The sequence below is a fragment of the Gadus morhua genome, chromosome 12 (genome assembly GCF_902167405.1).
Source record: "Gadus morhua chromosome 12, gadMor3.0, whole genome shotgun sequence".
Lineage (NCBI taxonomy): Eukaryota > Metazoa > Chordata > Actinopteri > Gadiformes > Gadidae > Gadus > Gadus morhua.
Genome location: NC_044059.1, coordinates 6,816,815 through 6,843,873, shown reverse-complemented (window position 1 = coordinate 6,843,873; position 27,059 = coordinate 6,816,815). Strand labels below are relative to the sequence as shown.

The window sequence follows — 27,059 nt, the reverse complement described above, 5'->3', positions numbered from 1 at the left end:
AAGCATTGTCACAGATAATCCAGAAAAATCTATCAATACATTGAATCGGCTTTGAAGAGATGCAACTTCATTTTAAAGTGTAAGCATTCATGGACATACATATATATAAATCCAATAGTACAAAAAACTATTGTAGATGTTTTTTTTTATTGGTTTTCTATTGCAAAATATGCAATATCAGCTAAAGGTTGGCAATGATGTGACATTTACAAACATTTGTAATATTACGTATATGCATTCATATTTTATGTGTATTATAGAGCAAAGTCATCCATTGATTGGTTTTAATCAGCCCATACACAAATAGCCTATACAGAGAGAAGCCGACATCCTATAATTAGACACCCGAAAGCATTCCAAACTTCACGAGACGTATGCATCATCAACGTGAAGGTCAACAGGTTATTATAAAAGGGTGTCAACTTTGACTTCCACCAACGACACAAGCCAAAGATGTGACCGCTGCCGTGGCTCTGTAGATGCCCTCCATTCAACCTCTCAGACCTGTCTTCCAAAGAACAAAAAGACAGAGAAAGAAAACGTCCACCAGTCACCGGTCCAAAGCTCATTTTCCTTTCCTTCCGCCCTTCGGTACTCTTCCTTTCCCTGGTTTGGATCCCTTGGGTTTACCGCCCATACCGGGCTTGCCGCCTTTGCCTTTCCCGCCTTTGCCGCCTTTCCCGCCCTTGCTGCGCTGCTCTTTGCGCTGCAAGCCCCGCATGTCCTTCTTCATGCGGCTGTCCACCACCTTGAAGTGTCCCTTGACGCCGGACGGCCGGCCCACCCTGCCCCCCGAGCCCTTCTTGGCCACGACGTACGTCACCTCCCGCTTCTCCTCCTTCCCCACGCCCGCCTTCTTGTAGATGCTGTGGGAGGACGAAACGACAAGAGAGATGGTTCATTCGTAGTCGCGAGCCAAGATGCTAATACCATGGACGCTAATAGCATGGGCGCTGATAGATATATACACAGCATTGGCGGTGGTTTGCCGTACCTCTTGAGCGCGGACATTTTCTCTTTTTCGGAGATGTCGACTGTGTCAACCACGGCCTCTGCCTTCTTCTTCGCCGACTCCATCTTCTTCAGCATCTGGAGACGCACACAAAGAAAATAAATTAAAATCCTAGCAAGAGCAGCATTCCTTTTGACATCCTCCCCTTCAGTCACGCAAACTAACACTTTCTATATCCAGACCTTTCTTATTGGTCAAGAAGAGAAAATAAGTGCCATCATACGAGAGCTGCTCGATAATGGAAAAAAATAATCACAACCGCTTTGGTCAATATTGAAATCACGATTATTCAAACGATTATTTATGAGTTTGAAAACATGATGCATTTCTTCCCTCCAAAAAACACTTTGTAAATGAGTACTTAAAAACTTCCCCCTAAAGAAAATACAGAAAACTTTGAAATAGAAAATGTTGAGATTGAAAATAATGAAGAAATAGTTTTTTGTGTTGACGCAAAAATCGAAATCGCAATACATTTTTTATTAATCGCACAGCCCTACATCATATTCCTCTGGCTTTGGACCGTTCAGATGAACACATCCAAGGGTGCCCTGTGCTGCCCGCCCCCCCCTCTCACCCTCTTCTTCTTCCTGGCCTTGGCCTCGGCCACGCGCTTGATGGGCCGGGCGTTGATCTCCTTCCACTTCTGCTTGAACTCGTCCACCATCTCCTTGGTCACCGGCACCGGCTTCTTGCGGTGCTTCCGCTCGTCGTCGAAGAACCACTCGGGCACCTCCCACTGGCCCTCGGAGTTGGCGAACCTGGTGGGACACGCCACCATGGGACACGGGGTCAGTACAGTGGTACTCAAACAGCCACAGCGGAATAATGGTTCGGCGCTCTCGACCCGGAGGATAGCACTTGGATGCTATCTTTTAAAAAAACAAGTGGAAAATGCCAACCTAACCACACACAAAGATTTTCATTTCGTTATGGTACGATTATAAAGTAATAGCAACTGCTAGTATCGTTATGGTTTTGTTCTGCCGAATGTGGACTAAGCTTTCAGAAGGGATTTTGAGTGTATATTTCTGCAGAGGACAGTCTGCATGAGTTTGTGTTCACTTCGCGGTCACACACACCTGTGGAAGGAGTCGTCCATGAGGTCTCTGCCCCGCTTCTTGGACGAGGCGATCTGACAGCCCAGGGCCAAGCCTTCTGCATCCAGCACTCTGTGTCTCTTGTCTGGCGCAAAGAGACATTAAGAGACCTCATTACACACCTGAGATCCCTCATTCAGAGCTGACTGAATGTAAAAATTATAATTTATAAAAACACTTGAAAACATTTATTAAATATCCCACGCTGAGTTATCAATCCGATTCAAGAGGACGTTCCTAAACCTAGCAGCTTCTTGAGTTTGATGCCGGCTCAGGTGATCTTGAGCAGATGAGCGAATGTCCCCCCATTTTAAAGTAGGGTCGAGGGTTGTACTCACTGCTGCGCTCCACGGGAACAACCTGGAAGTCCTCCTTAGCGGCTTTGGCCTTCAGCCCGCCGGCCCCTTTGCCTCGCCTCATTGTCGTAATGTCCCTAAAAAGGCACAACAAATATTAACCAAATGTGCTTCATTTTTTTTTTTTACCAGGGAACACAACATGAATAATGATTTCTTACGGTTCATCATCACTGCTGTCCGAGTCCGAGTCACTGTTATATGCATCCTCGGTTTTCTGTGTTGCCTCCGCCTCTGGTTGGTCAGCTGTCACCTCCTCTTCCTCCACCTCACCCTCACGGCTTTGTTCTGAAACCACAAAGGTTCTTATTGTTATTACGAAAAATGGATTCATGAGTTATCGCTGGACCTTTCCCAATAATAACAACCATAATAAGAAAGTTTATAACCTAGTGCCTCCTGGCTCTGCAGCTTCTCGGTCTGTTGGAGTTCATTCTCCGCGTCCTTCTCCAGGTCGATTTCGGAGAAGATCCCCTGAAGAGTAAACAGCCGTCTTCGTCAAAATATATCCTCTAAATCCATCTTCACGTACAATCTAGCTACACCACACACGTTGGCCTCTTATGTCCCTTCTGTGCGCATCTGAGAGACAAAGACAGGAAGGCGAATTAAAGGTGAACAGTCAAACAAACCTTGCTGAACCACAGGTTGGTCTCACGCTCTCTCTTCACATCTTTGTCTTCAAGGTCCACCAGCAGACCTCCGGGGCCCTTCTCCTCCTCCTCCTCCTCTTCCTCCTTCTCTTTCTCGGCTGCTGCCTTTGCCTCCTTCAAGGCCACCCTGGAGTACAACAAAAAGCAGTTTACTATATAAGCCAATGAAACTCTTACCTCAACCAACCTTGCCGGCGTACATTTTTTTTGCTATAGGGGTTATTTATTTACCTCTGTTATGTTTTATTTTTACTACCCTTTTTATCTATAAATATTGAAATCGTTACACTAGGAAGTGTTAGCGAGCTGTTCTACAAAGGGTTGGAAAGAATTATGATCTATACAAGACATTGTTTTACATGGCATTATTTGAAACAATTGGGGCTACCATAAGAGATAACAACATAAATTAAATTAATTTAATAAAGAACAAAAACTACACAAAACCTTTTCTTAACTCGGCATACAGTTTAGACTCCGATCCAGTGGTTCCCCTAAGACCATAAGACACACAAGCGCCCTTACTTTTTCTTCTGCTTCTCCAGCATATCCAGCTGCATCTCCTGCTCCTCCACCTCGTCCCTCTCTTCCTCATCTAGGTCAGAGGCCAGGGACATCTTGTCCTCCTCGTTGTCCGCCTCGTCTTCGGAGATGTGAAAGTGCTCCTCTCCCTCCACCAGGCTGTCAGCAGCCAGCATGTCCCCCTTGGAGATCTCCCCCAAGGCCTAGAAGTAGGAATGAATTAAGGCCACAATTAAGGCTTTCGCCACTTTAAATTAAGCCATATTTATACTATATACACATGTCATTAATGAGCAGGTAGGATTTTGCATCTCGTCATAGGATGCCTAGGGGTAGGTTTTGAAGATGGGGATTGAACCTAGTAGCTGTCGCTGGAGGTCAAACACTGTAATCAACACTATCCTGTACCCATTGTCTCCTGAATGCAATCGAATCGCTTATGCTAACAGCAAGGGGTTGTGTGTGTGTAAGTTTGTGCGTGTGTGTGTGTGTGTCACACACCTTGGCCTTGATGCTACTGAGACAGAACATGGCCGTGTCCTCGTTGTCGGCGATGGAGACACCGGGCAGGTCCATCTTCAGCTCCACCCTCTCCCTCTGCTTCCTCCTCTCCTTCAACAGCTTCTTCTTCTTCCTGCAGGGACACGCAGGCCCACGGGTGCATCAGTACGGGACCCTCTTGGGAGTTGTCATTTCAAGGGATGTATATCATGGTTTCACGTTGACCACAGAGAGGGTACATTTTTGCAGACTATATTCCAAATATATACATGTTTTAATCTAACCACACCTCTAAACAACCTTAACTTGTGTCACAGCGCCAATTCTTTTAAATGCGTTTCATTGATTGATACGTCATATCCATTAGGAACACCTGGGAATCCGTTGCGGTCCCTTACCGTCTCAGATCGGCGATCTCCTCGGCCTTCAACTCCGCCAGTTGCGTCACCATCGCCTCGTTCTCCGCCTCGTCCTCCTTCTCCGTGGCGGTCTCCCCCTCCCCCTCCGCCGCATCCACCTTGACGGGCTTATCCGGTTTCACGTCGGTGTCGCTGTCGTCGTCCTCCTCGTCAGAGTTCAGGCTGAAGGGGAATGGAAAAAAAAATAAAATAAACATCACATTTTGTGAAATTTTTATTTTTTAAGATTTATTTTCATATTTGTTTACTTTTTATAGAGTGAGATAGAGAGGAAGGTTTGGGAGATAGAGGGGAGGACATCCAGCAAATGACCCCGGGCAGGAATCGAACCCGGGTCACTGAAATTCTACCAATACTACTGACGTGCTGTTGGCTTACACAATCTCCTGGTCGCGTTGCTTGGCCTCATCCTTGATCTTCTTGGACAGATATCTCCTCAGCTTGGTCCGCCAGTTCAGCAGCAGACTGTTGTTGGAGGGAAGGGAGAGCAGGACAGACGGATTGAAACAAACGCAAAAAAAAAAAAAAAAAAAGTTATTTTAATAAAAAGCCAACAGAACAATACAAAGAAAAGAGTGATCGATACCAAAAGTTGAGGTGCACATCCTCAATATTTGTTATATATGATTTAGGTAGTATCCATGCTTAGTTTTAAACATTCCAATTATCACTACATCGATAATGTTCCTCACATATACCAGCTAGATAGCACTTGACCTCATGTTAAACTTTGCACGACAACCCATTGGATGTAAAAGCACCCAGCAAGTGTAGCATATTGTGTGCATAAAACTAGTTGAGAAAAACACTTGACTAATTCTTATTCGCAAATACATCCCAGAAAAGTCTTACCGGAGATCTTTGCGGCCCAGCACCTTGATGTCACGGCAACACTCTTTGACCTCGTCTGTAGTAATCTCCTGAGACTCCAGCTCTAGGCTGTCCAAAGTGATCTAGGTGGCAAACAAAAACAAATAAACGTTATTACATATAATGGCAAGCAGAACTTGAAGGTATTAAACCGTCCAATGGTCAAAGACCAAAGGCAAGCAATATAGGTCACTTGTTTTTACAGTACACAAGTCAAAGGACAAAGAGACCTACAGAGACTGCTGTAATTATAATTAGATGGGGTTTAATCGGTCAAGTTAAAACTTAAAGACTTTTGAATACATGGGTTGAATATCATTAAGTATCTTACCGTGCTGGCCTTGCCCAGGAAATCCACAGGGTTCTCAGCTTTGAGAAACTCTGTCAGCGTGAAGCTGTGATAGAGGGTCAGATCACCGTCGGTGTATCCCTCCGCCTTAAACAGAGGAAAGCATGTTACTTTTTGCATTAAAGGAGCCGAGAACAACCTAATCAACCCTCAATCGGAAATGGATGCAGAACCCAACAAACCCACTATTCATAAAAGGGTCAAAGTGATTAAGAAGCTTCTATCTATTTATTGTACCCATGCGCGCACGTCGATGCACACACACACACACACACACACACACACACACACACACACACACCTTGGGCTTCTTGACAGGGATCAACTCCTTCACGGTCTTGGCCTGAACCTCCACCTCTTTGAAGGCATGCTTGGGGTCGAAGAACTTGCTGTCAATCTTGTCCGGGGCAAGGAAACCTACATAGCCAGAGAGAACAGGGCCATCACTCAGGTTATAAAGCCTATGACCAACAATGAACACCCAAAAAGTACGCCTTGTTAAGGATAAAGGGTGCATGTCGGCATCACTGACCCTGACAGACCACGAAGATCTCAGCAGACTCATTTCGGGAGGCCTGGGGCTTGGTGGCCTGCACCTTCTTGAAGAACTGCTGGAAGATCCAGAGCAGCGGCTGGTAGTCCTTGGAGCGGAAGACCTTGGTGATGAAGGAGCCCCCCTTGTTCAGGAACTCACAGGCCAGCTTCAGGGCCATGAGGGTGAGGTGAGCTGAAAGAACCGAAGGAGATTTAGCTTTGGCATTGAGAAGATTACTCTGTTGGGGATTTAATAATAATTTATGAATGCATTGGATTATCTTAGGTTTCCTTTCAAAATAAAACAAAAAGTGTGGAAATGCTTGTTGAATAATTGAAGAGTACCTACCCTGGGTGAAGGCGTCATGCTGCCAGTTGGCACCTACGTTGGGCGCACCGTCATTGAGGACAACATCCACCTTCCAGGTCTGCAGCTCCTTCCGAATAGCCTGGGAACAAGACATTTGGTGATCTATTATTACATTATTTAAGTGCTGGGCAATCGAAATTTAAGTCAAACTCAGTGAACTTTATTGTCAGACCAACAAGTTACATATGGAGGACCAAAATTGCGTTTCCCCATACTCCAAATTTGCTATTAACATATTTACTACACAACATATAACATAATAGTGCAAAAAGACTTCAACTAAAATACACAACATATACAGACTCAATATGTGAGTTACTTCGAAGTATGTAAACAAGGGAATGTAATTAACAATAATTACTATATAAAGCACAAACAAAAAAATTATAATTCAATTAATTTTCAGCAACTCTACAAAGTACAACTTATATTAACTTGGTAAGAAAATATATTGATTGTAAATAAACTAGGTCTTCATTGATTTTGCAATATGTGCATCAATTTATGTAGGACGTCATGTTTATTACAGATGATAGCAGGACCAGCTCCGACGGAATCAACGTCTTGTTCGTCAAATATGAATGTGAGAAAGGCTCCCTCACCTGTTTGCATTTGTCAGTAGTGATGTCTTCCTGTAGAGTCACCACATTAGGGATAGCTCTGATAGGCACCAAATCCACACCTGTAAATAAGAAAAACATCTCAAATACTGTCAACTGTACAACGCAAGGTATAAAAAGTCAACACTGAAGAGAAGGCAGAACACGTATTTGCATAACCATTATCAGACCACCATGCTTACCAATAATGAGGCTGGAGATGGGCATAAACTTTGAAGCCACTTGCAGCCTGTGATAGGAGATAGAATAAACGTGTAAGTGCTTAATTCTATCGAGTTGGTATTTAAATGTGGATGTCAGGGTTGTTTGAAGTCAGTCGAGACTCGAGAATGTACTCACCATCCGCCTGGGGCTGCACACAAGTCAACCAACGCTCTGGCTTTTTGTAAAAACTGGAATTTACGGTTAAGCTGAATTAACTTGAAGGAGGAACGAGACCGATAGCCTGTAGGAGAGAATAGTAAATTATCACATAACAGATCAACTTAACAAGTAATGCTTCTGATTGATATACCAACATCTACTGATGTCATGCCAACAGGGCTAGATTCTAAATTGCTAAAATAATCCGGATCTTAAATCCTTACCAGTTTCTTTGGCCAAGTGGTAGAACTTGTCCTTCCTGGCCTTTCCTATTTTTGATTTCTTTCCCATTTTGTTTCCTTTTGATTTTGTCCGTAATTATATGAAAATATTTTCTAACCGATCAAAACCCAGGGACCACACATCCCTGGAAGAAAACACGTGTGGATCTCTGGGCGCATCTATTCTACGTCACAGGTCATGCGGTCGTCTTCTTCGCCGAAGTCATTTTGGCATTACTGCCATCTAGTGTTCTTAACGTAGCATACTACAACAAAGCTGTTCTATTTTTTTGTGAGTAGTGAAATTTGATATGTGATATGTTTTTGCCCTGCTTTAATATACAATATGCAAATCATAGTCAATATCAAGCAAAGTCTTTCATAAAGGAAGCACAAAAAACAAATATTAAGTTCCTTCGTTGGTATATATTAATTTATTTTATTTTGAAATGCAATTGCCTTTATTGTCATCAATTTTCATTTTAAGTTTAGTCATGTTGGCCATATTAGTAATAGAAATATGCTCATCAATGCAGAGAGGAAGACAGCTATCAGAAAGGCCTGTTTCTTGACCGGTTGTTGATGAGTCCCAGCACAGAAAAGGCACTGGCTGCAGCCGTCACCAAACCAATGGCCCCTATTGCCCGTGTTGCCTGTGGACATAATTTATGTTAGCATATGGCAATCAGTCTCATGGCTGTATAGCCATAAAACTAATTGTATGTACCATTAACCTCATTTGTAATAACATTTGCAATGACATTTTAACCATTCTCATATTGTGTACATATTGTGTATATATATGTAAGGTTTGTAATTGGTGGAGCATAGCAATGCATAGCAATGTGTCGGTTCACGACACAACAAAGCAAAGGTCTCGAATAGAAGCAGAGGTCCACCAGCCTACTACCAAGCATACACACCTGTTGGCTTGTCAAATAGGTTGGTCATATCACATGTACTCTCATGGTAAATGAATGAGCTGAGATCAGAAAGGAAACAAGGATGTCTTGTTCTTGGCTTCCTAAGGCCTGTTGGCTGGCTTTAGTGTCCCCTGATGGATCAGACAGTGAAAGTGAAGTAAAAGTGAAGTCTACAGACCTGTTCAGACACCCCCTCCCCGTAGCGCAGTAGAGTGACAAAGTGCTCACAGTTACTGCCCAGGAGGTCATAAGACACTTCCTGGCCAATGAGCACTTGAGCACGCTGGATGATTTCAGAGACAGGCAGGGGTGTGTGGTCGTCATCGTACTTGTTGTTGACACGGTATGAGTCACCTCCGACCACCTCCTTCAGCAGCTGCATGCGTACCACCGCCTTGCGGCTGAACACTGATTTTACACTGGACATGGCAGCTGCTGGACCCTCATCTGGGATGGGGAAACAAGGGGCCGGGCAACACATCAAGGTCATCAAAGACAATAAAGAAAGCACGCTTGTGCATGGGTGCATTTCAATTATAGGAACCATACAATATAAATGTTTAGGTTCAACAAGGTTTTACCGCAGTCAAACAATACTAGAAAGACTAACATCAGTGGTGGCATATACATTTTCAGAACATGCCCACCTTGATTATTATCATTGGAACCTGAGAAGATGAGAGCCAATTGAGAATAGTGGGTTTACTGACCAACAGGTGTTAAGTTGATGATGTACCCATCTCCCAGGTAGAGAGCCCAGTGCTGATAGGCTGGTCTGAAGATCTCAATGAGATCACCTGGCTGGGGGTCACCAGGGGGGTCCAGAAGGTGAGGGTCATTAGAGGCCATCTGAGAGAGCAAGGTGAAAGAGCAGACTGATATTAAGTGTTTATTCAGCGCTCTAATTGAAAGACACCTTTATTGTGTATTGTTTCAAAATTTGGAGAAAGAAAAATGGTACACAAACCCTCTCTCTCTCTCTCTCTCCCTCTCCCTCTCCCTCTCACACACACACACACACACACACACACACACACACACACACACACACACACACACACACACACACACACACACACACACACACAAACACACACACACACACACACACACACACACACACACACACACACACACACACACACACACACACACACACAGAGAAACAGACAGACACACACAGAGAATCACACACATGGACACACAAAGAAAAACAACAGGCCAAACAGTTGCACAGCTATTTTCAGTTTACTTACAGTTGAGTGTCCTTTCTGTTTATCCATCCCACATCATGCTTCCACAAACTCTTAAAAAAAAAAGGAAATAGTAAAATCGATATGTCGCTTTGACAATATCACTTTGATGTAGATGTATATAGGATCTTGATATGCCAGTGGTAAAGAAAATATGTTATTAACAATTGCAATATTCACCATCCATTCATTTGCATAGGCATTAAGTGAGGGACAGAGATCTACAAGTGACCCCAAAGAGAGAGAGAGAGAGAGAAAGAGAGAGAGAGGTGTGAGAGAGAGAGAGAGAGAGAGAGAGAGAGAGAGAGAGAGAGAGAGAGAGAGAGAGAGAGAGAGAGAGAGAGAGAGAGAGAGAGAGAGAGAGAGAGAGAGAGAATGCTGGATCGCATGTTACATAAAGGGCAAGGGCAGCCTCATAGGAACACACAGACAATACACTCTGGCTCCAACGGACAATACATCCATACGCTCTTGTGTAAAATATGCTGCCACAATAGCGTCCACATAATGGAGAAACAGAGAGAACGTTGGAAAAGGGTAATAAACATTTTTTGGTTAAAATATACTGAAGAAAAGTTAAATTAATTCTCTATTGCAATAAAAACATACTACAATATTTATTTGTTTGGTGAATTCACAATATCTGCCATACAATTCCAACATTATCTCTTAGAATTGCAGGCCCATCAGCAAATTCTACATCTTTTGCAAGGGTAGCTGAATTGAAATCTATATCTTCCTAGGAGAGCAATTAGTAAATCCATGTCATTACTAATACATGATCCTAATTCAACGGTTGAAAGCATATGCTATTGTTTGTAGTATCTCTTTATTCAGCACTGGTATAAAATACATAAAACATTTATTTATTTTCCAGTTTAGTCAAATGATTAAAGTGAAAAACACATCGGGCCAGTTGAACTCAGATGGCATACTTACTCAAACGCTAGCAGCTTTTTCTTCCTGGTCATTTTAATTGTCCATCATTGTTTAGAAAATCACATAAAAACTCCAAAATAGAAAGAGAGAAAATAACCACCAATATTGCAAAAACGACTGAAATTAGGTTGATGTCCTTCCCTTATATGATAGAGGTCCTAGTTCAGGTGTTTGAATGGTTTCCATGCGGTCTCGTTGAGCATTGGCTTTGAATAACGGAGCCAGCGGTCTATTTGGGGGGGTCACTGAGGGGGGCAGGGGCGTTGCGTGTCGGGGCGCTGTCCCATTCACAAACAGGCAGCGACAGTTTAACCATAGCACTATTGACATTGCCCCAATGTATTGGTGTGTTCAATTGAGCGTCGTTTTTTTTTTATTAATGCATTACATCGGAGTCGTAGTTTATAATAACTTATAATAATGTCTGGAATTATACCAGAACTGAAAAAACAGCCAACACATTGTTTTCTGTAAAGGCAAGGTTGGAATGATATAATAAGACCATAGATTGCATAAAATAGATCAAAAAACGTAAAGCGTAGTGAGATGTCATTAATTTGAGTGCGGCTAAAAAAAAAATCGCTGCTAGTAGACAAGATTTGAAGCGTTTGGTCATGTATTAGACGTCCTATGAATGTAAAATGTCTGGATCCGGACAAACAAAAGACCAAATTGATTTAATTGATTACATTCATACGTTGATTGAACCGATTATCTGTTTTGAGTGTAAGCGTAAGTGAGAGAGGCGGGTCAATCTTTACTTGGATACATTTGATTGGCTAGTCAGCCCGCAAGCCCAGGTCACAGAGTCACTAAGCCCCGCCCCTCATTCTCGGACTGCAGTGAAAGGATAACAAATGGAAAGGTTAGCAAGGCTGTCACCCTCCTAAAGCTTCGTCTAGAAGTCGAGTCTTGAGGAAGATTGTTTATCATTGTGTGATGAAAATAAAGCACGGAATATCTTGAGGATTGCGGTAAGCAAAGAGCGAACTTGAGCTTGACAGCGCTGAATCGTTGCGTGTAGCTTTAGCTAGCTCGGCGGCAGCAGTAGTCAACATGCGCTCATTTATACAGCAATTAGAGTGTTATTTCGTTTACAGAGAGACAAGAGGGTGAATGTGAGCAGAGAGTTCTTAGTCGATGACTATAACAATACTTGATTATGTGGCAACTGTAGAAAAACGAATGTGATGGCTTCGATACGTCAGCCACGACGACTGTACAAGTGCATGAACTGGTAGTGACCTAAACTTCGTCAAAACCTAAACGTGACGTATGTAGCAGTTAGGCTAGTGTCGGTGTCGCATGTTGGGATACTGTAGTAGAGGGCTTTCAATAACGTTACTCTAAGTCAGAGTTGTTTACCTCCGAAAGTAAGATTCAATACCTGTCCGTCCTGTAGCATAACAAGGTCAAATTATGAGGCTATTCCCGTGATGGGGTCTTGGGTCACAACAAGCTTCTTGAATTCAACATTTTGTCCATTCATTTCAACTAGATTTGACATCATGGCTTCAATCCCTTCACTAAGACGAACTGATTCCGCCAAGGGGGATTTATCTCCCCTGAAGCACTTTGTTTTGGCAAAGAAGAAGATAAGTGATGTGTTTGAGCAACTACTGCAGTACGTGAAAGAAAGTTCAGAGTTTGTTGAAGGTGAGAGACTTAATGCCTGAAAAAATTACATCGGATGGTTGAAGGTCATTTTCTTTCTGATTTATTGGAGTTTAATTGTACATGTGTTTGCCCATGTCCTTTCTAGAAACCTGTCAAAATAAAGCTTTGGAGGATATAGCAAGCGAGGACCAGAAGATAGAGATCCAGGCCTATACAGACAAACTGACGGTCATTAAAGAAGTTCTGGCCCGTAGACACATGAAGGTGGCCTTCTTTGGAAGGTAAGTGTTCTATTCATCCCATATTCCATTCTTCTTTAACATAAACACAGTTTTGAATGGCAGGGTTAACCTGGTAATGGGTGTAACCTAATATGCATGACGTACTTTGAAGTATTTTACTTTCACTTTTGTTCCATGAGTGGATTGGAGGCGGACATGTCTGTGGGTTGTACACATTTTTTTATTAGCCAGAAAAGTTATCTCCACTCTTCTGATATGGAAACATGATACACATTGGTCAATCTGTGCACAACTCGCCTGTTTGCATCATTTGTTTTGGTGTGAGTCTAGCTTATTCAATCTATACTAGAACTGCCTCTTTTAATATGACTCTAATGTTACCAGACTTGGTTTTCCTTAAACGTTGCATACAGTTGAACAGTGAGATTTAAGGTACCTCGTTAACCAAAGTGATTTAACGGTTTATCCAAAACTCTTTACGTTTTCCACACATAAGTGTGTGAGTGCACTTCATGTACCTGTGTTTGGAGAATTACTGGTAGTGTGTTTTCCCTTCCAGGACCAGCAATGGGAAGAGTACGGTGGTGAACGCCATGCTGAGGGACCGCGTGCTGCCCAGTGGCATCGGCCACACCACCAACTGCTTCCTGAGCGTCGAGGGAACCGACGAGGACAAGGCCTACCTCAAGACCGAAGGCTCCGATGAGGAGAAGAGCATCAAGGTGAATTTTCCTTTCTTTGTGTGTAGTGCATTCATCCACTTCTTTCCATGTAGGGGTTACATATCTTGTAGAGGGGGTCCAAGGTCTAAAGGGGACATTCATTTATGACCAGAATTACAGATTAACAGATCAGAAAATTTAGACTGGGCATTTGCTTGAGCTAGGATAATAGTAACTGCCCAGAAACAGACCTAGAAAGTAGAAAAGTATGTCTTCTTCAGTGTCAGGTGTCTGAAACACTGTGAGCTTGTGCAAGGGAGTTTGAGTGCAAGGGAGACGGGGAGGTATTTTGTTCTCCTCATTTTGAACCTGCTGAACTGGCTTGAGTAGGGACGAAAACATGACAGTAAGCCACTATACACAATAACATCCCAGGTTTTGTGTTCAATGCCTTATTTCTGTGGGGGGGGGGGGGGGTGCCACTCAGTTCTTCAGAGGGAAACACTTGCTTAGCTGAATAAAAGGAGGGAAGGCGGGAAGCATGGTATAATGGCTAGGGTAACTGGGTTCCCTCTGCAGTCTAACTTGGAGGGCCAGCTCCTACCTGCTCAATCATGACATGTATCCGAATTCACTGTAAATTGTTTTGGAAAAATGCATCAACTCAAATGACCAAATAGTAAAACAAAAATACTGATGGGCGAATCTTAATAAACGGCCACATTAATAAAGCGTTGTGCTTTGTGAAGACACGGCGCACGTTATAATGTGACCTATTGTAGGGCTGCTCGATTATTGAAAAAAAAAAAAACACTTTGTAAAAAACATTTAATGAATAAAAAAAAATAAAGATTATAATAAAGAAGAAAAACACGTTTCAACTTGATTATATTAGTTAGGAGATGGTACGACCCAAATATCGAAATCACGATCAAAATGTGGTTAATTGCACAGTCCTAATCTAGTGATGGTGTCTCCTTCTTTCAGACAGTGAACCAGCTTGCCCACGCCCTCCACATGGACGAGAGTCTGGACGCCGGCTGCCTGGTCCGCGTCTTCTGGCCAAAGACCAAGTGTGCGTTGCTCCGGGACGACCTGGTGCTCGTGGACAGGTAATCCCACTGTCGTTGGGGTTAAGAGACGTTGGAGAATAGAAAGATATCTCCTAAGTATGAAAAATCGAAGTTGATAATTACACAGTTCGACCAGTAGATATATAAATGGGTCTTTTAATTCAATTCATTGAACATATTAATTATTATGCTTCCTTGTAGTCGTTATCTGATGGCTGTATCATACCATGATCTCTTTGTTTATATTCTGGGGTTTGGCTAAAATCCCTGACTAATGGCTAGTGCTAACCTTATGGTATTGCAACAGAATACCTTCATCAAAGATTAGCACTGGCTGCTTTGTATGAGCTCAAGCCTTCACTTTGGTTAGCATATTTTTTTATCGTGAGTTCTACGTTTTTGTTAACCATTTTGGAACCTTTCGAAAATTACTTTTATTTTCATGCTGCCTTTGAAAAAGACATGAAACTAGGTTATTCGAGATTCGGCCCAATGGATTTGGTATTGTCCCTAAAGTTCGATGTCCTGATGCATGGTTTCAGGGTTGATCCACCATTGTCACAGTGTTGACTAAAGGAGACGGCATATAGGGACTACTCTGCAGGCATCCGATTATACTGCTTTCGTTTTCTTGAACACTCGTTGGCATGCAAGACATTAAAACTCCCTGGTGTTTGTCCTGCTCTCACCAGTCAGCAGCCAGTTCAACCTGAATCAAAGTGTATTCTTATGACACATATTTTTGATCTTTCCTTGTCGTCTAATGTTTGTTTGGCACATAATTGAAACGTTTACCTCCGCTCTGCTTCTCAGCCCCGGGACAGATGTTACAACACAGCTGGACAGCTGGATAGACAAGTTCTGCCTGGACGCAGATGTGTTTGTGCTAGTGGCCAACTCCGAGTCCACACTTATGAACACGGTGAGTGGGGAGGATGTCATCGTCGATGGGGCCAAGTTCTGCTTCATGATGATACCCATAAATAGTGCGGGTAATATTGCAGCAACCGCACTTAGAAATGTCAACAATGGCATAAACAACGGATCTGTTTCATTTTCACCTGCGTCCTGTGAAACCGTTTTATCTCAACCTGACTGTAGTTGCACCCCTGATGTGAGTTTGTGCTGCATCCTGAATGGTGGGACTACTGATCTCCTAAACCAATCATTGGCACCCGTATCATTTGTGACCCAAGGCTGTAGGTTCATTCTTGATCTCCTAGGGTTGATCTTTTAAGCAGGCCGGACTCTGGTTGTGTATTCCTTGGACCATTGAGCCATACCTTCCTGTGATACGTAGTGGATTTATCACCCATGCAGTTGAGGCTGAACGTAGCAATATCAATAAAAAAATCATGACGAAAGAAATGTTAACACATTTTAACCATAACTCTGCAGCCCAAACCCATAGCAACAAAACCACATGGGGTTTCATAGTTCTAATGGTCACGGTCAGTTTGGTTTAAAAAAAGGACCAGGTTGAATAGCCTGTTTACTCCAGCTCTGGTACTACATGGCTCGCTCTGTTATGACACACCGCTCTGGCATCCGGGCTATGAGAGCGAGTGCTCCCAGCCACTCACGGACCTCTGCATCCCTGAGCTCCATGTCCCAGTCACAAGGCTTAAAGGAGCCGGCCATGCATTCCACACAGGGTGGTTGTTTATAGGTCTCCGAATGAACATAGGGAATAGAATGAACGCAGGGTTAGAGTCAATGGATAACCTGCTGATGAAATGTATGTGCATTGATTATGTGGGTTTATGACCGTGTGTTGTGATGTATTATGTCACACATACCTGTCCCATGAGTATTTGATTGATGTGGCTACACCCATAAATAAATGGACGTTACAGCTACCCAATCAACAATTGTTGGGGGGGCAGTAGCTTAGGAGGCAGAGCGGGTTGATCCGCGGTTCCTCCTCGAGTGTCGAGGTGTCACTGAACAAGGCCGCTAACCCTTACTGCTCCCGACCAGCTGGCTGTCGCCTTGAACGGTTGACACCGCCGTCGGTGTGTCATTTTGGGCATGAATGGGTAGGCATTAGGCAATGTTAGGCAATGTTGTAAAGCGCTTTGGGTACAAATGCTCTATCAATGCAGTCCATTTCCATTGACCACGTGTTGACGCTTGACCACTGCGTCCCTTCAGGAAAAGCACTTCTTCCACAAAGTGAACGAGCGGCTGTCCAAACCCAACATCTTCATCCTCAACAACCGCTGGGATGCCTCGGCCAACGAGCCGGAGTACATGGAGGACGTGAGTGTGGCTCCAGCTCCTGGTTTGGTTCTGGACGTGAAGCCACTTCACCACTTCTGTCGCCAAACATCCGGTCGTCCCATAAGGAGGCCATCCTGTGCCCTTATTAGGGCTGAATGATTGATTGAATTCAAACCGACATTGCGATGTAATAGAACATGCGATTTGCAAATCGCAAAGGCTGCGATTAAAAAATAAAAATAAAGTTATAAAAAAAATGATGTGATAATATAAATTCATGCATCAATTCATCTCAACAAAAAGGCCTGGCCTAAAGGAAAGAGCCGTTTATATGTTGACTGCTTCCAATGTTGTGTTGGTCATACTATAGAATGATTTATGGCTTGTTATAAGGAACACAAGGAACTTTAAAGAGAAAAATCGCATACTAAATCGCAATCGCAATATCGGTCGAAATAATTGCAATGAGATTATCTCCCCAAATCGTTGAGCCCTAGCCCTCGCCCCTCCAGGTCAGGAAGCAGCACACGGACCGCTGCATCAACTTCCTGGTGGAGGAGCTGAAAGTGGTGGACCGCGAGCAGGCGCCCAACCGCATCTTCTTCGTGTCGGCCAAGGAGGTGCTCAACTCCCGCATGCAGCGAGCGCAGGGCATGCCCGAGAACGGTGAGCTTCCCTCGTCCCCCTCGTCCCGGGGGTGGGCTGGAGGGCGGGGGGGGGCTACTAATACTTAAGACCGAAATCCCGAAAAATGTACGAGATGCTCTTAGAATGAAAAATTGCACGCAGTACAGATTACCTTTTAAGATGGAAAAGGTAACAAATTGGCTGTGCTAAATCATAAAAATGACTAGGATATGTCTTCACATAGTAAGGAAACATGCTAAGTCAAAACACTAGCTTTTCCGACAACAGTGATTGATCTTACTGGCAAGCTGTTAGAAGTGTGTGTGTATTTGTGTGTGCGGGTGCATGTTTGTGTGAGAGAGATGTTTGTCATGTCATGTTTGGCAAAGTGTTGCAGATTCCGTAGTGAATCACAGTCCAGAGCACTATGAGACAATATGGATCTGAATCACTTTGCCAAGCATGACAGTTGCTCAGAAAAACAGACTTGGCTTTACAGCAGCTGAAATGACGATGACACTGTGTTTTCACAACACAGGATCTGAGGTCACGTAGTAGTCACCTGTAGTACAGACGGTCCTGTATGTAGTGCAGGCTACCTACTAACTACTACGTGACCTAGGCAGGTTAGATGTCAAATGAGGAGGATATGTGGTGGCGGTGAATAACGATGGACACGTACACAAAACACATGTACAAAAGATTCAGATATCGGTTTACCACATCTATGGGTTAATATGAATGGTAACAGAAACGATTGGATGGTCAACATGCCCTCGTTTGACTCTCATTTGCCTGCCGTGGCCGGCAAGGTATTTTACTGCCACTCAAACTGTGTTTATGTAAAGTAAAATCCACATGAAACTGCACTGGCAATGCTTACACACCGTGCTTTGTTTATCCGCATGGTTAAATCCTGAGTGCCATGTCAAACCAAACTAATTCTGATTACCATTCACTATTTAGTCATTAGGTTGACTCTCTTCTCAAAATAAATGTCAAAGCAGGTCATTAAGGAGCAGTTTGTGGGGCTGAGGCATCATGCTCTAGGCTGCCTCAATGAGGTTTCTACAGGCACTGTTCTTTATAACGTCATTTGATGTTTACCTCTTTGTGATCTGAAAGAGGAACGGCTAATGGTGTGTGTGTGTGTGTGTGTGTGTGTGTCCAACAGGAGGGGCTCTGGCTGAGGGCTTCGAGGAGAGGCTGAAGGAGTTCCAATGCTTTGAGAGGAGGTTTGAGGCAAGTGTGTGTGTGATTGTTTGATTGTGTGTGAGAATCGTTCACATTGTACTACATCTCAATATAGAGGGAGGTTTGAGCGTGCAGCCCTCTAACATCCTGGTTTTAACCCCTCGAACCCAGACTCCATTCTTTGTGTGTGTGTGTGTGTGTGTGTGTGTGTGTGTGTGTGTGTGTGTGTGTGTGTGTGTGTGTGTGTGTGTGTGTGTGTGTGTGTGTGTGTGTGTGTGTGTGTGTGTGTGTGTGTGTGTGTGTGATTTAGTCATACATATATAATTGTGTCAGTGGGTGGTACATTTTCTTTACGTGGATGTATCTTAACCCCTTCTTTCTCCTCTATCTCTTGTCTTTGAATGTATTCATGTCTCTGGCATTGTCGTTGTCCTAAACCAACTCTGAGAATCAACCTTTGCAGTCAACCACAGTCTAACCTTTTGGCGGTGTCCCTGGAACACCACAGCGCTAGAGGCTCTGTACTAAAGATAACTAAGAGCCGTAGGACAGTGCAGAGGCTGCTATGGAACTTCGATGTGCATTAATGCCTCAGCCTGCGTATTCATTGCTGAAGTCTAGATTTACTAAGGCGAGGAGGTGCCTTCCATTCAGTTTCATTTCTCTATTCGTTTTTTTATATCGTTTTTTATCTTTTAGTTATTTGTATTTTTTCAGTGCATATTTCTTATATTATTCATGTTGACATTGCTCAAATAAGTGTATGACAGACAAAAGCAGTACTACTGTTGATTTTTTTTTAGCTTTTCAGAGCATTGCATCAGTATGTAGCAAAAAGGCAACCTTTGCCTGCATAAAGGGGCCATTATAATGGCTGCTGGTTGAATTCCTAAATATATCTCTTAAATCAGTAAAGTCACCCTTACACACACCGCTCCAGCTCATCATGCATGTACAACGAACCGGTCTGGCAGAAAAGAAATCCCATGATAAATGACATCGCATTCACCTAACCAGTAAACCAAACCTACACATTATGCATGCTCCAAAGTCTTATTTCACGTTACGTTGTTTATCATTGGTTGTATTTCTGTTTCTTTCTATTTAAGTACGTTACAGTTGTTGTCTTTTTCCTTTTCTCTTGCTTTATCCACACGTTGCCGTGACATTACACTGTTGGCCCATGGGGGGAGACAGGACACACACTCTGCTGCAGCCTTCGTTCTCCTCCGCGTTTATCGGAATGATCGCTGCAGCAGCAGGTGGTCTCGTCCGTACTGCGATCGAGCGGCGTTTGTGTTCGCCACGTCGCCACCCACGCGCTCGCTCGCTCGCTCTCCCCGTGGTAATCGTCCCGACAACGTGTGTTTGTTTGTTTGTGTGTGTGTGTGTGTGTATGATGGCCTCGCAGGAGTGTATCTCGCAGTCAGCAGTGAAAACAAAGTTTGAGCAGCACACTATCAGGGCCAAGCAGATCATAGAAACGGTCCAGGGAATCATGGACAGCATCAACATAGAGGCGGCCGAGAAGAGGTGAGTGGACCCCTTCTTTCTCATTGGCCGGCTTTGCCGCCACTCACCCCCGTTTAGGGGGTCAGCGTGCAGCGTGGAGGGGTCTCTGAGGAGGGCTGCCCTTTTATTTCTAGAGAACTGATGAAGACATCTGGTGGAAACACTAAAAAATACCACATTATTTGTCTAGGTTATTTATAGTGTAAGCTCTCTGTTGTAGGTGAGCGGAATATAATTCGGGTAGGCTAAAGTAAGGGTGAAACTGGACTGGACAACCTCTGACCAGCTGATCTCTTTGTGTATGTGTGTCTGTCTGTCTGTCTGTCTGTCTGTCTGTCTGTCTGTCCAGAGTGGCAGCGCAAGAGGACAGGGAGTACCAGATAGACCGGCTGGAGTTCGTAAAGAACCAGCTCAACCTACTGATTGACGACACCAAGAAGAGGATCAAGGCCATCAGCGAGGAGGTGGCGTCCAAGGTCAGGCTGTGTGGTAGGGTGTTGGTACCAGGCTGTGGGTGGGGCTAGATCCCAACTTTTCAAACAGTTAAAATTCAAGTGTGACACTGAAACCTTCTCGCTCATTTAAGTTCCTTTGCTAAATGCAAAAGTTCACTTCTGATGATGACTAAGCTTTCATTCATATTTTTGGGGGGTTTCGATTGCTCCAGGTGTCCAGTGCCATGGGGGAGGAGATTTGCCGCCTAAACGTGATCATCGACGAGTTCCACGCAGATTTCCATCCTTCCTCCAATGTGCTCAAGATCTACAAGTCGGTTAGTAGCAGCTCCTCAACCTCTCAATTCCTTGCAATTAAACGGTGTACAGCTGTGTCATTCTGTCACCAAATGCTCAACATTCCCGATTTTGATCTTAAGAAATGAAATATAAATTACAGAACAGCTGGATACATATTTGTACCATTGTTTTCAGTTTGAACATTTTCGATTTGAAATTTTTTGTGTTTTTCTTTTACGGCGAAAATTTTAAGTTCTCAGTTAAAAAAGTGTGAGAAATGTGAGATAATTGAATTTATATACCATGTTTTCAAACTCAAAAATAATCGTTTGAATAATCGTGATTTCAATATTGAACAAAAATGATCGTGATTATGATTATTTTTTTCGCTAATCAAGCAGCCCTAGACTCTTGTGCCATTGACCCCACTGAAGAAGGGTCGGTTCTCCCTGACTCTGTGTCTCGATCGCCCTTCCCCAGGAGCTCCTGTCCCACGTGGAGGAGGGCATGGGCAAGAACCTGGCCTTCCGCTGCTCCAGTGCTATCAACGCCTCCGTCCTGTCCTACCAGAAGGACATGATAGGTACAAACACGCGCCACGCAACAGTAGCTCTGGGGGTAGAGCGGGTTGGCTGGTAACCGCAAGGTTGCTAGCTCGAAACCCCGGCTCCTCCTAGCTGAGTGTCTGGGTGTCCCTGAGCAAGACACCTCACCCTAACTGCTCCCGAAGAGCTGGCTGTCGCCTTGAATGGACGACACTGCGCTCGGTTTGTGCGTGAATGGGTGAATGTCTGGCAATATTGTAAAGCGGTTTGGATAAAAGCGCTCTATAAACGCAGTCCATGTACCTTTTACCATGGAGTGTAGCACTAGCTGCTGGATCCGTTCAGGGTTCACGTGTGAAGCCGTTAAGAAACGTGAGAGTCCCACTCTTTTTAAATCGATGTCCTATCTATCTTGGTATTCCCTCGCGGACCGTCGTTGTTTTGATGGGTTTTGTATTTATAGTTTAGCCCTGTTGCCTGGTGACTATTCAGGCGGTTCTACATCAAAACTTTGCGTGTGCTGGTGAAATAGTCCCTCTGTCTCTGCAGCCTTTCTATGGAATACATAAAAAATGTCGACAGATTCATGCAAAGGCTTACAAGTAAAATAAGACATGTTTTGAACCAGGACAGTGAACTAGATCGACCTTACCGGTATGTCGCTCCAGGTAGACTGTGTCATTAGCTTACAGCACTGCTACTTATCCTGGTTTCCTAGTTATTCGGTCCAAAATAGATTCGTAACCATAGTTGGTACTTCAAAAGATCCTGTAAAACACTTGACTTTGTAGTGTGTGTGTGTGTGTGTGTGTGTGTGTGTGTGTGTGTGTGTGTGTGTGTGTGTGTGTGTGTGTGTGTGTGTGTGTGTGTGTGTGTGTGTGTGTGTGTGTGTGTGTGTGTGTGTGTGTGTGTCTATCAGTGTGTGTGTGTGTGTGTGTGTGTCTATCTGTGTGTGTGTGTGTGTCCAGCTATATTTACCCCCTTTAACATTGAGGCCTGGCCCCCCATGCGCTCCAGGCTGAGCACATGTCATGCAGAGACGTACCAGCTGTGGCCGGGAGGAGGATGAGAAGGTGTTACCACACCCTGGGGCTCAGAGATCAGGCTAAGGCTGATCACAACAAACGCCTCATTACTAGGATGCCTTAACGAGAAGCGTACTCTGATTGAGGCATTATCTGGACTGAAACACAAGTAGTTCAAGAAAAACAAGCGTTTGGATGATGTGGGCATTTAGGGTTTAAAGTGTGAACTACAAATACATTTGTCAAGATTATTGGCATAAGCTCCTCTATGTCTTCCTTCGTTTCGGTCACGAAAACATGTGTCATTTGTTTAAAGGTGACATATTATACCACCAGGTGTGAGTGTGATTAGCCGTTACAAGCCGTTTTGGAAATCGGCCTCTTCTGACATCGCAAGTGGGCGTGTCCACCTAGATGTATGACGGATAGATCAGTCGACCAGCCTACTTAAAACGTATCCACAGCGTCTTTCAGTCCCAGGAGTATTGGGATTTCCAAGTGGGAATTGAACTCCTAACCGTCACGACCTGGTGTTAATGCCGTGCTCTACCCGTGGAGCCAGAAGGGACCGACTGCCGGGACTGACGGCTGTCCCTGTCCCTATCCCCCCCCCCCCCCCCCCCCCCCCCCCTCCAGACAACATGCTGCCCCTACTGCCCTCCGTCAGCCAGGGCCAGATCCACATGCTGGTGCCCAGCCGGAAGTTTGACCTGAGCTACGACCTGAACTGCGCCTCGCTCTGCAGCGACTTCCAGGAGAACATCGAGTTCCAGTTCTCCCTGGGCTGGTCGTGCCTCGTCCACCGCTACCTGGGGCCCGCCAACGCACAGAGGGCCCTCAAGCTCATGGACCAGAACTTCCAGGTCGGTTCCAGTCGTCCCCACGCTTCATCCCGTTTGTTAGGATGTAGCGTGGCGCCAAGGGCCCTCGAGACAGGAGAGAGAGAGAGGGGGGAAAAAAGAAGGGGCCCATGATTCTGTGGTTCCCATGACAACATCTAACCCCCCCCCCCCCCCCCCCCCCCCCCCCTCTGATCCCCCAGCCAGCGCTGACGGCGGCGACCACGCCCACCTCCGGCCCCCCCGCCCCCTCCAACGCCGTGGCCCTGCCCAGCCAGGAGACGGCCGTCATGAGCCAGGAGGACCTGATGGTCGCCGTGGCAACCAACCTGGCGTCCATCACGTCCCGCACCTCCGTGAGCGTGCTGGTGGTGGGAGGGGTGGTGAGTTCCCCACGTTTAAATCGCATCTCCGCATCCCACTGATTTAATGCAGTAGTAGTAGATGAGGTGGCGACACACTCACTCACTCACACTATGACAAGCACTCTGGGTACCTTGAAAGCGGCTATATAAATGCATATGTAAATTCTCTCTCTCTTTCTCTCTCTCTCTCTCTCTCTTCTCTCTCCCCGTCGTCCGTCCCCTCTCAGGTGTTCCGGACGCTGGGCTGGCGGCTGATCGCCTTGTCGGGCGCCATCTACGGCACGCTGTACCTGTACGAGAGGCTCACCTGGACCACGCGGGCCAAGGAGCGCTCGCTGAAGCGGCAGTTCGTGGACTACGCCACGGAGAAGCTGCAGCTCATCGTCAGCTTCACCAGCTCCAACTGCAGCCACCAGGTCCAGCAGTGAGTCCCCCCCCCCCACCTCCCCGACCTCGTCACACCGCCTGGCCCTGATAGGAGAGTCTTTATCGTCCTCGAGTGGCAATTTGGTTTGCAAACAGGAGTCGACACAGCCCATACACATCATAAAACAAATGAAAAACATGCAACATACAGTAGATGCAGTAAGAGTTCATCACGCCTTGTTAAAGTGTGTGCAATAGCAGCTAGGCCTACAGCTTGTTTAAACACCACACAGCTAAGGGAACATACGATCTCGGATATCTATTTGATTTGGCCCAGCTATTGAGTCAACACACCATGAGATGGGCTTTAATCAAGGGGCAGTAGGGAAGACTTGACCCTCGTCAAGGGAGAGCACACCCTCCCTAAAGCCATATGCTGCTGCTTACTGGGCACTTGATTCAATATTTTTCTGCACAGCATCACTTGTACATGCGTGTATATAACAACCCTATTCTGTGATTTTGTTTACTTTTGATTTGATTTGTACAGGACGGTAATAAGAATTAAGTGGAGATAAAAAGCTAAAAAGAGAGAAAAGCTATAAAGATAAGGCCTAGAAATTACAGCTGAACGATTTGGGGAAATAATCTAATTGCGATTATTTTTACCAATATTGCGATTGCGATTTAATGTGTGATTTTGATCATTTATTAAGTTCCTTATGTTGTATATTATTCACTAATAAGAAATACATCATTTGCGACTTGTACACCGCGTTCTACTATATCGCAAATTTGATTTGATTTCTATTAATCGTTCAGCCCTACTAGAAATATACAATTAAACGGCCAAAAGATGATGTAGGCACCGTGGAGGTAGAGACGTACTGACCCCCCCGGTGCCCCCCGCGTCTCCAGGGAGATGGCCACCACCTTCGCCCGCCTCTGCCAGCAGGTGGACCAGACCCAGAAGGAGCTGGAGGCGGAGATCCGCCGCCTCACGGCCAACATAGACCAGCTGGAGCACGTCCAGAGCCACTCCAAGACCATGCGGTCAGTGGATGAGTTGTCTGGGGGGGGGGGGGGGGCACTTTGCCCACACATGACTGGCCCGCCCACGGTTGTGGGTAGGGGTAGGCTGGGGGCGGGTTGAAAGCTAGAACTGCATTTTTGTGTATTGCGGCCATTTTTTTGCTCGAGGTTTGCTATTGCAACATGGCTGGAGATGGGCCAATGTCATTTGTATTCCCCGATTTGTAATACTTCCTGTTTCATTTTGTCGACTCTTTTATAAGATAACCTACTACGCAGTGAAAGCTGCTTTGAGGTGCCAGTGAACCAAATCTTGTTTTTTGTTCATATGTCTTCTATGATCTTGAACATAGTTCTCTATGCCATTTTGTCCCTGCAACACTAATATTACAGTAATTAAATATTATTCGACCAACCAGCAAAAAAAAAAGTTACTCAAATCCGTGAACCGTAACCATTTGGACACAAGCTCCCTCCTCCCTCGAACTCTCAGCCCAAAACGAATTTCATTTTTAATCTTAATTTTTTTTTTGAATTTGTGCCAAAACCTTGTGGTTCACCTTCACTTTAACAAATCTTTTTTCCTCCAGACACAAAGCCACCAAGCTGGAGAGCCAGTTGGAGGACTTCATCACCCAGTATCTGCGCCTCCCTCTGGACTGATACACCTTTCTCTCTCCCGCTCCCTCTCTTTAATATCTCCTGTGGAGTCTTCTTCTCCACCCCGCAAGACCTCGGGCCCGCGCCTCAAACCGTAGCCACTTTTTTGATGTGGCCTGAACCCTAAGTAGCCCGCCCACCCCCACCAACCCTCCACTTCTCCGAAGCCCGAGAAAGGCTCTTACCGTGAGGACAGGCCGTGATCAACACGTGTAATAAAGGTGTATTCCCTGCCTTCCTTAAGGAATAGATGAAAGGACTAGTGGCAGCTAAACCAATCCCCCAGAAAGACTGCCTTAAAATCTCCGGCAGGATAGTCTTTGGGGGGGGCCAATGTTTTACTCCACTCCCATGTTTTTCTAACTGTGAATTAGAGATTTTTTTTTCCCAGACTAACTTTTCATTAGTATAAACAGTTTGAGTGTGTGTGTATGTATATGTGTGTGTATAAGAGAAGTATATGTAAAAAAAACGAAATTGGTTGATCTGTTGGATCTATGAATCAGTGTTGGTCTTGCACAGAGTTAAAGTGCATGCAGAATGTGTGAGGTTTTGATGAATCATCAGATACACGGAAGAGAACAAAAAGAGGCATTTTCTTTTTGGGACTCAATCGATACCGTGTAGATAAGTCTTTTGATACTGTCATGCATTTTCTAAAGTCTTGTCGTTTATACCCGTTAGACCAGACATGATTTTTGTGAATGAATGCGTTAACCCTTCTGATTTTCCAGGACGTATTATAAGAAACTGAGTAAATGTTTGAAGAAAATATGGTCTGTTTGTGTGCTTTTGCTTTAAAAGTTTTATTCTTTAATCGTTTGCGTCTTATTTTGAAGCTGAATTGGTCAACTACCAAAATTCACCACAATATTAGGTAAAATAATTTCAATTTGAAAAAAGGTTGAAATAGGCGACATGAAAGAGCCATAGTTTGAAGTTGCTGCAGTGTACTCTACTCAATCTTATTACTTTGTGCAAAAACTGGCACTTTTATTTCTTCAGCCACAAAATGAGGACAGATATTTTGGTTAAAAGCTTTTTTTTTTTTATTGGTTACGATATCAACTCATGGCAACATCAGTATCACCACGCCACTGTACAAATACAAAAACAGAAAACAAAAAAATTGGTGTGAAAAAGACTATAAAAATTATTCCATAACAAGTGATTATATCTTCACACAATAGAACTGTAAGATAATTATCATGGCACCAAGTCCCTGGTTCTCACTGGCTTAAAATACTTAATAAATTAAAAGGGAAAGGAAAAGTGATGCCAAAGGGCAGTGCATTACTCTGTGACGGCCAGGTGAGGTGTTGGAACACATTTTGTGGT

At 44.5% G+C, this 27,059-nt stretch overlaps 3 protein-coding genes across 6 annotated transcripts; 1 reads left to right on the top strand and 2 right to left on the bottom strand.

Annotated features, from left to right (window-relative positions):
• Window positions 1-128: 128 nt before the first annotated feature.
• ftsj3 (FtsJ RNA 2'-O-methyltransferase 3) lies at window positions 129-8,082 on the bottom strand. Its single transcript, XM_030372949.1, has 21 exons — window positions 7,894-8,082; window positions 7,646-7,751; window positions 7,489-7,535; window positions 7,289-7,368; window positions 6,666-6,765; window positions 6,315-6,509; window positions 6,084-6,199; window positions 5,765-5,869; window positions 5,416-5,516; window positions 4,942-5,028; window positions 4,543-4,725; window positions 4,145-4,277; window positions 3,647-3,846; window positions 3,101-3,248; window positions 2,858-2,942; window positions 2,630-2,756; window positions 2,451-2,545; window positions 2,095-2,197; window positions 1,590-1,773; window positions 995-1,089; window positions 129-866 (listed from the first exon to the last, which is right to left on the bottom strand). Exons 1-21 carry the CDS (start codon window positions 7,958-7,960, stop codon window positions 566-568), a joined length of 2,658 nt encoding a protein of 885 aa, XP_030228809.1. The 5' UTR covers window positions 7,961-8,082; the 3' UTR covers window positions 129-565.
• A 230-nt stretch (window positions 8,083-8,312) lies between these two features.
• Window positions 8,313-13,472, bottom strand: plaat1 (phospholipase A and acyltransferase 1). 3 transcript variants are annotated; one of them, XM_030372960.1, is made up of 5 exons: window positions 13,383-13,472; window positions 10,070-10,119; window positions 9,524-9,662; window positions 8,992-9,260; window positions 8,313-8,543 (listed from the first exon to the last, which is right to left on the bottom strand). In XM_030372960.1, exons 2-5 carry the CDS (start codon window positions 10,094-10,096, stop codon window positions 8,442-8,444), a joined length of 537 nt encoding a protein of 178 aa, XP_030228820.1. In that variant the 5' UTR covers window positions 10,097-10,119; window positions 13,383-13,472; the 3' UTR covers window positions 8,313-8,441. The 3 variants fall into 3 exon arrangements, with proteins under 3 accessions (XP_030228820.1, XP_030228819.1, XP_030228821.1); XM_030372959.1 differs by lacking the exon at window positions 13,383-13,472 and adding an exon at window positions 11,006-11,242 and having other exon boundaries at window positions 10,070-10,117; XM_030372961.1 differs by lacking the exon at window positions 13,383-13,472 and adding an exon at window positions 10,247-10,322.
• Window positions 11,806-26,538, top strand: mfn1b (mitofusin 1b). Of its 2 annotated transcripts, none has more exons than XM_030372950.1 (18): window positions 11,806-11,870; window positions 12,504-12,661; window positions 12,768-12,903; window positions 13,424-13,586; window positions 14,514-14,638; window positions 15,413-15,521; window positions 16,754-16,861; window positions 17,335-17,488; window positions 18,624-18,691; window positions 20,055-20,176; window positions 20,505-20,631; window positions 20,823-20,927; window positions 21,370-21,472; window positions 23,096-23,322; window positions 23,502-23,681; window positions 23,891-24,087; window positions 24,948-25,082; window positions 25,652-26,538. In XM_030372950.1, the coding sequence occupies exons 1-18, from the start codon at window positions 11,863-11,865 to the stop codon at window positions 25,722-25,724; spliced, it is 2,298 nt and encodes a 765-aa protein (XP_030228810.1). In that variant the 5' UTR covers window positions 11,806-11,862; the 3' UTR covers window positions 25,725-26,538. The 2 variants fall into 2 exon arrangements, with proteins under 2 accessions (XP_030228810.1, XP_030228811.1); XM_030372951.1 differs by having other exon boundaries at window positions 11,812-11,979.
• Window positions 26,539-27,059: the final 521 nt, after the last annotated feature.

Coding starts and splice junctions, on each gene's coding strand:
- ftsj3 (XM_030372949.1), bottom strand. CDS start 7,960: ATGGGAAAGAAATCAAAAATAGGAAAGGCCAGGAAGGACAAGTTCTAC. Junction 7,536..7,645: donor TGTGCAGCCCCAGGCGGATG/GTGAGTACATTC, acceptor CTCCTATCACAG/GCTGCAAGTGGCTTCAAAGT. Junction 2,546..2,629: donor GACAGCAGTGATGATGAACC/GTAAGAAATCAT, acceptor GTGCCTTTTTAG/GGACATTACGACAATGAGGC.
- plaat1 (XM_030372960.1), bottom strand. CDS start 10,096: ATGGATAAACAGAAAGGACACTCAACT. Junction 9,261..9,523: donor CATCAACTTAACACCTGTTG/GTCAGTAAACCC, acceptor TCCCCATCCCAG/ATGAGGGTCCAGCAGCTGCC. Junction 8,544..8,991: donor GGGAGGGGGTGTCTGAACAG/GTCTGTAGACTT, acceptor TTATGTCCACAG/GCAACACGGGCAATAGGGGC.
- mfn1b (XM_030372950.1), top strand. Junction 12,904..13,423: donor AAGGTGGCCTTCTTTGGAAG/GTAAGTGTTCTA, acceptor TTTCCCTTCCAG/GACCAGCAATGGGAAGAGTA. Junction 20,632..20,822: donor GCGAGGAGGTGGCGTCCAAG/GTCAGGCTGTGT, acceptor CGATTGCTCCAG/GTGTCCAGTGCCATGGGGGA.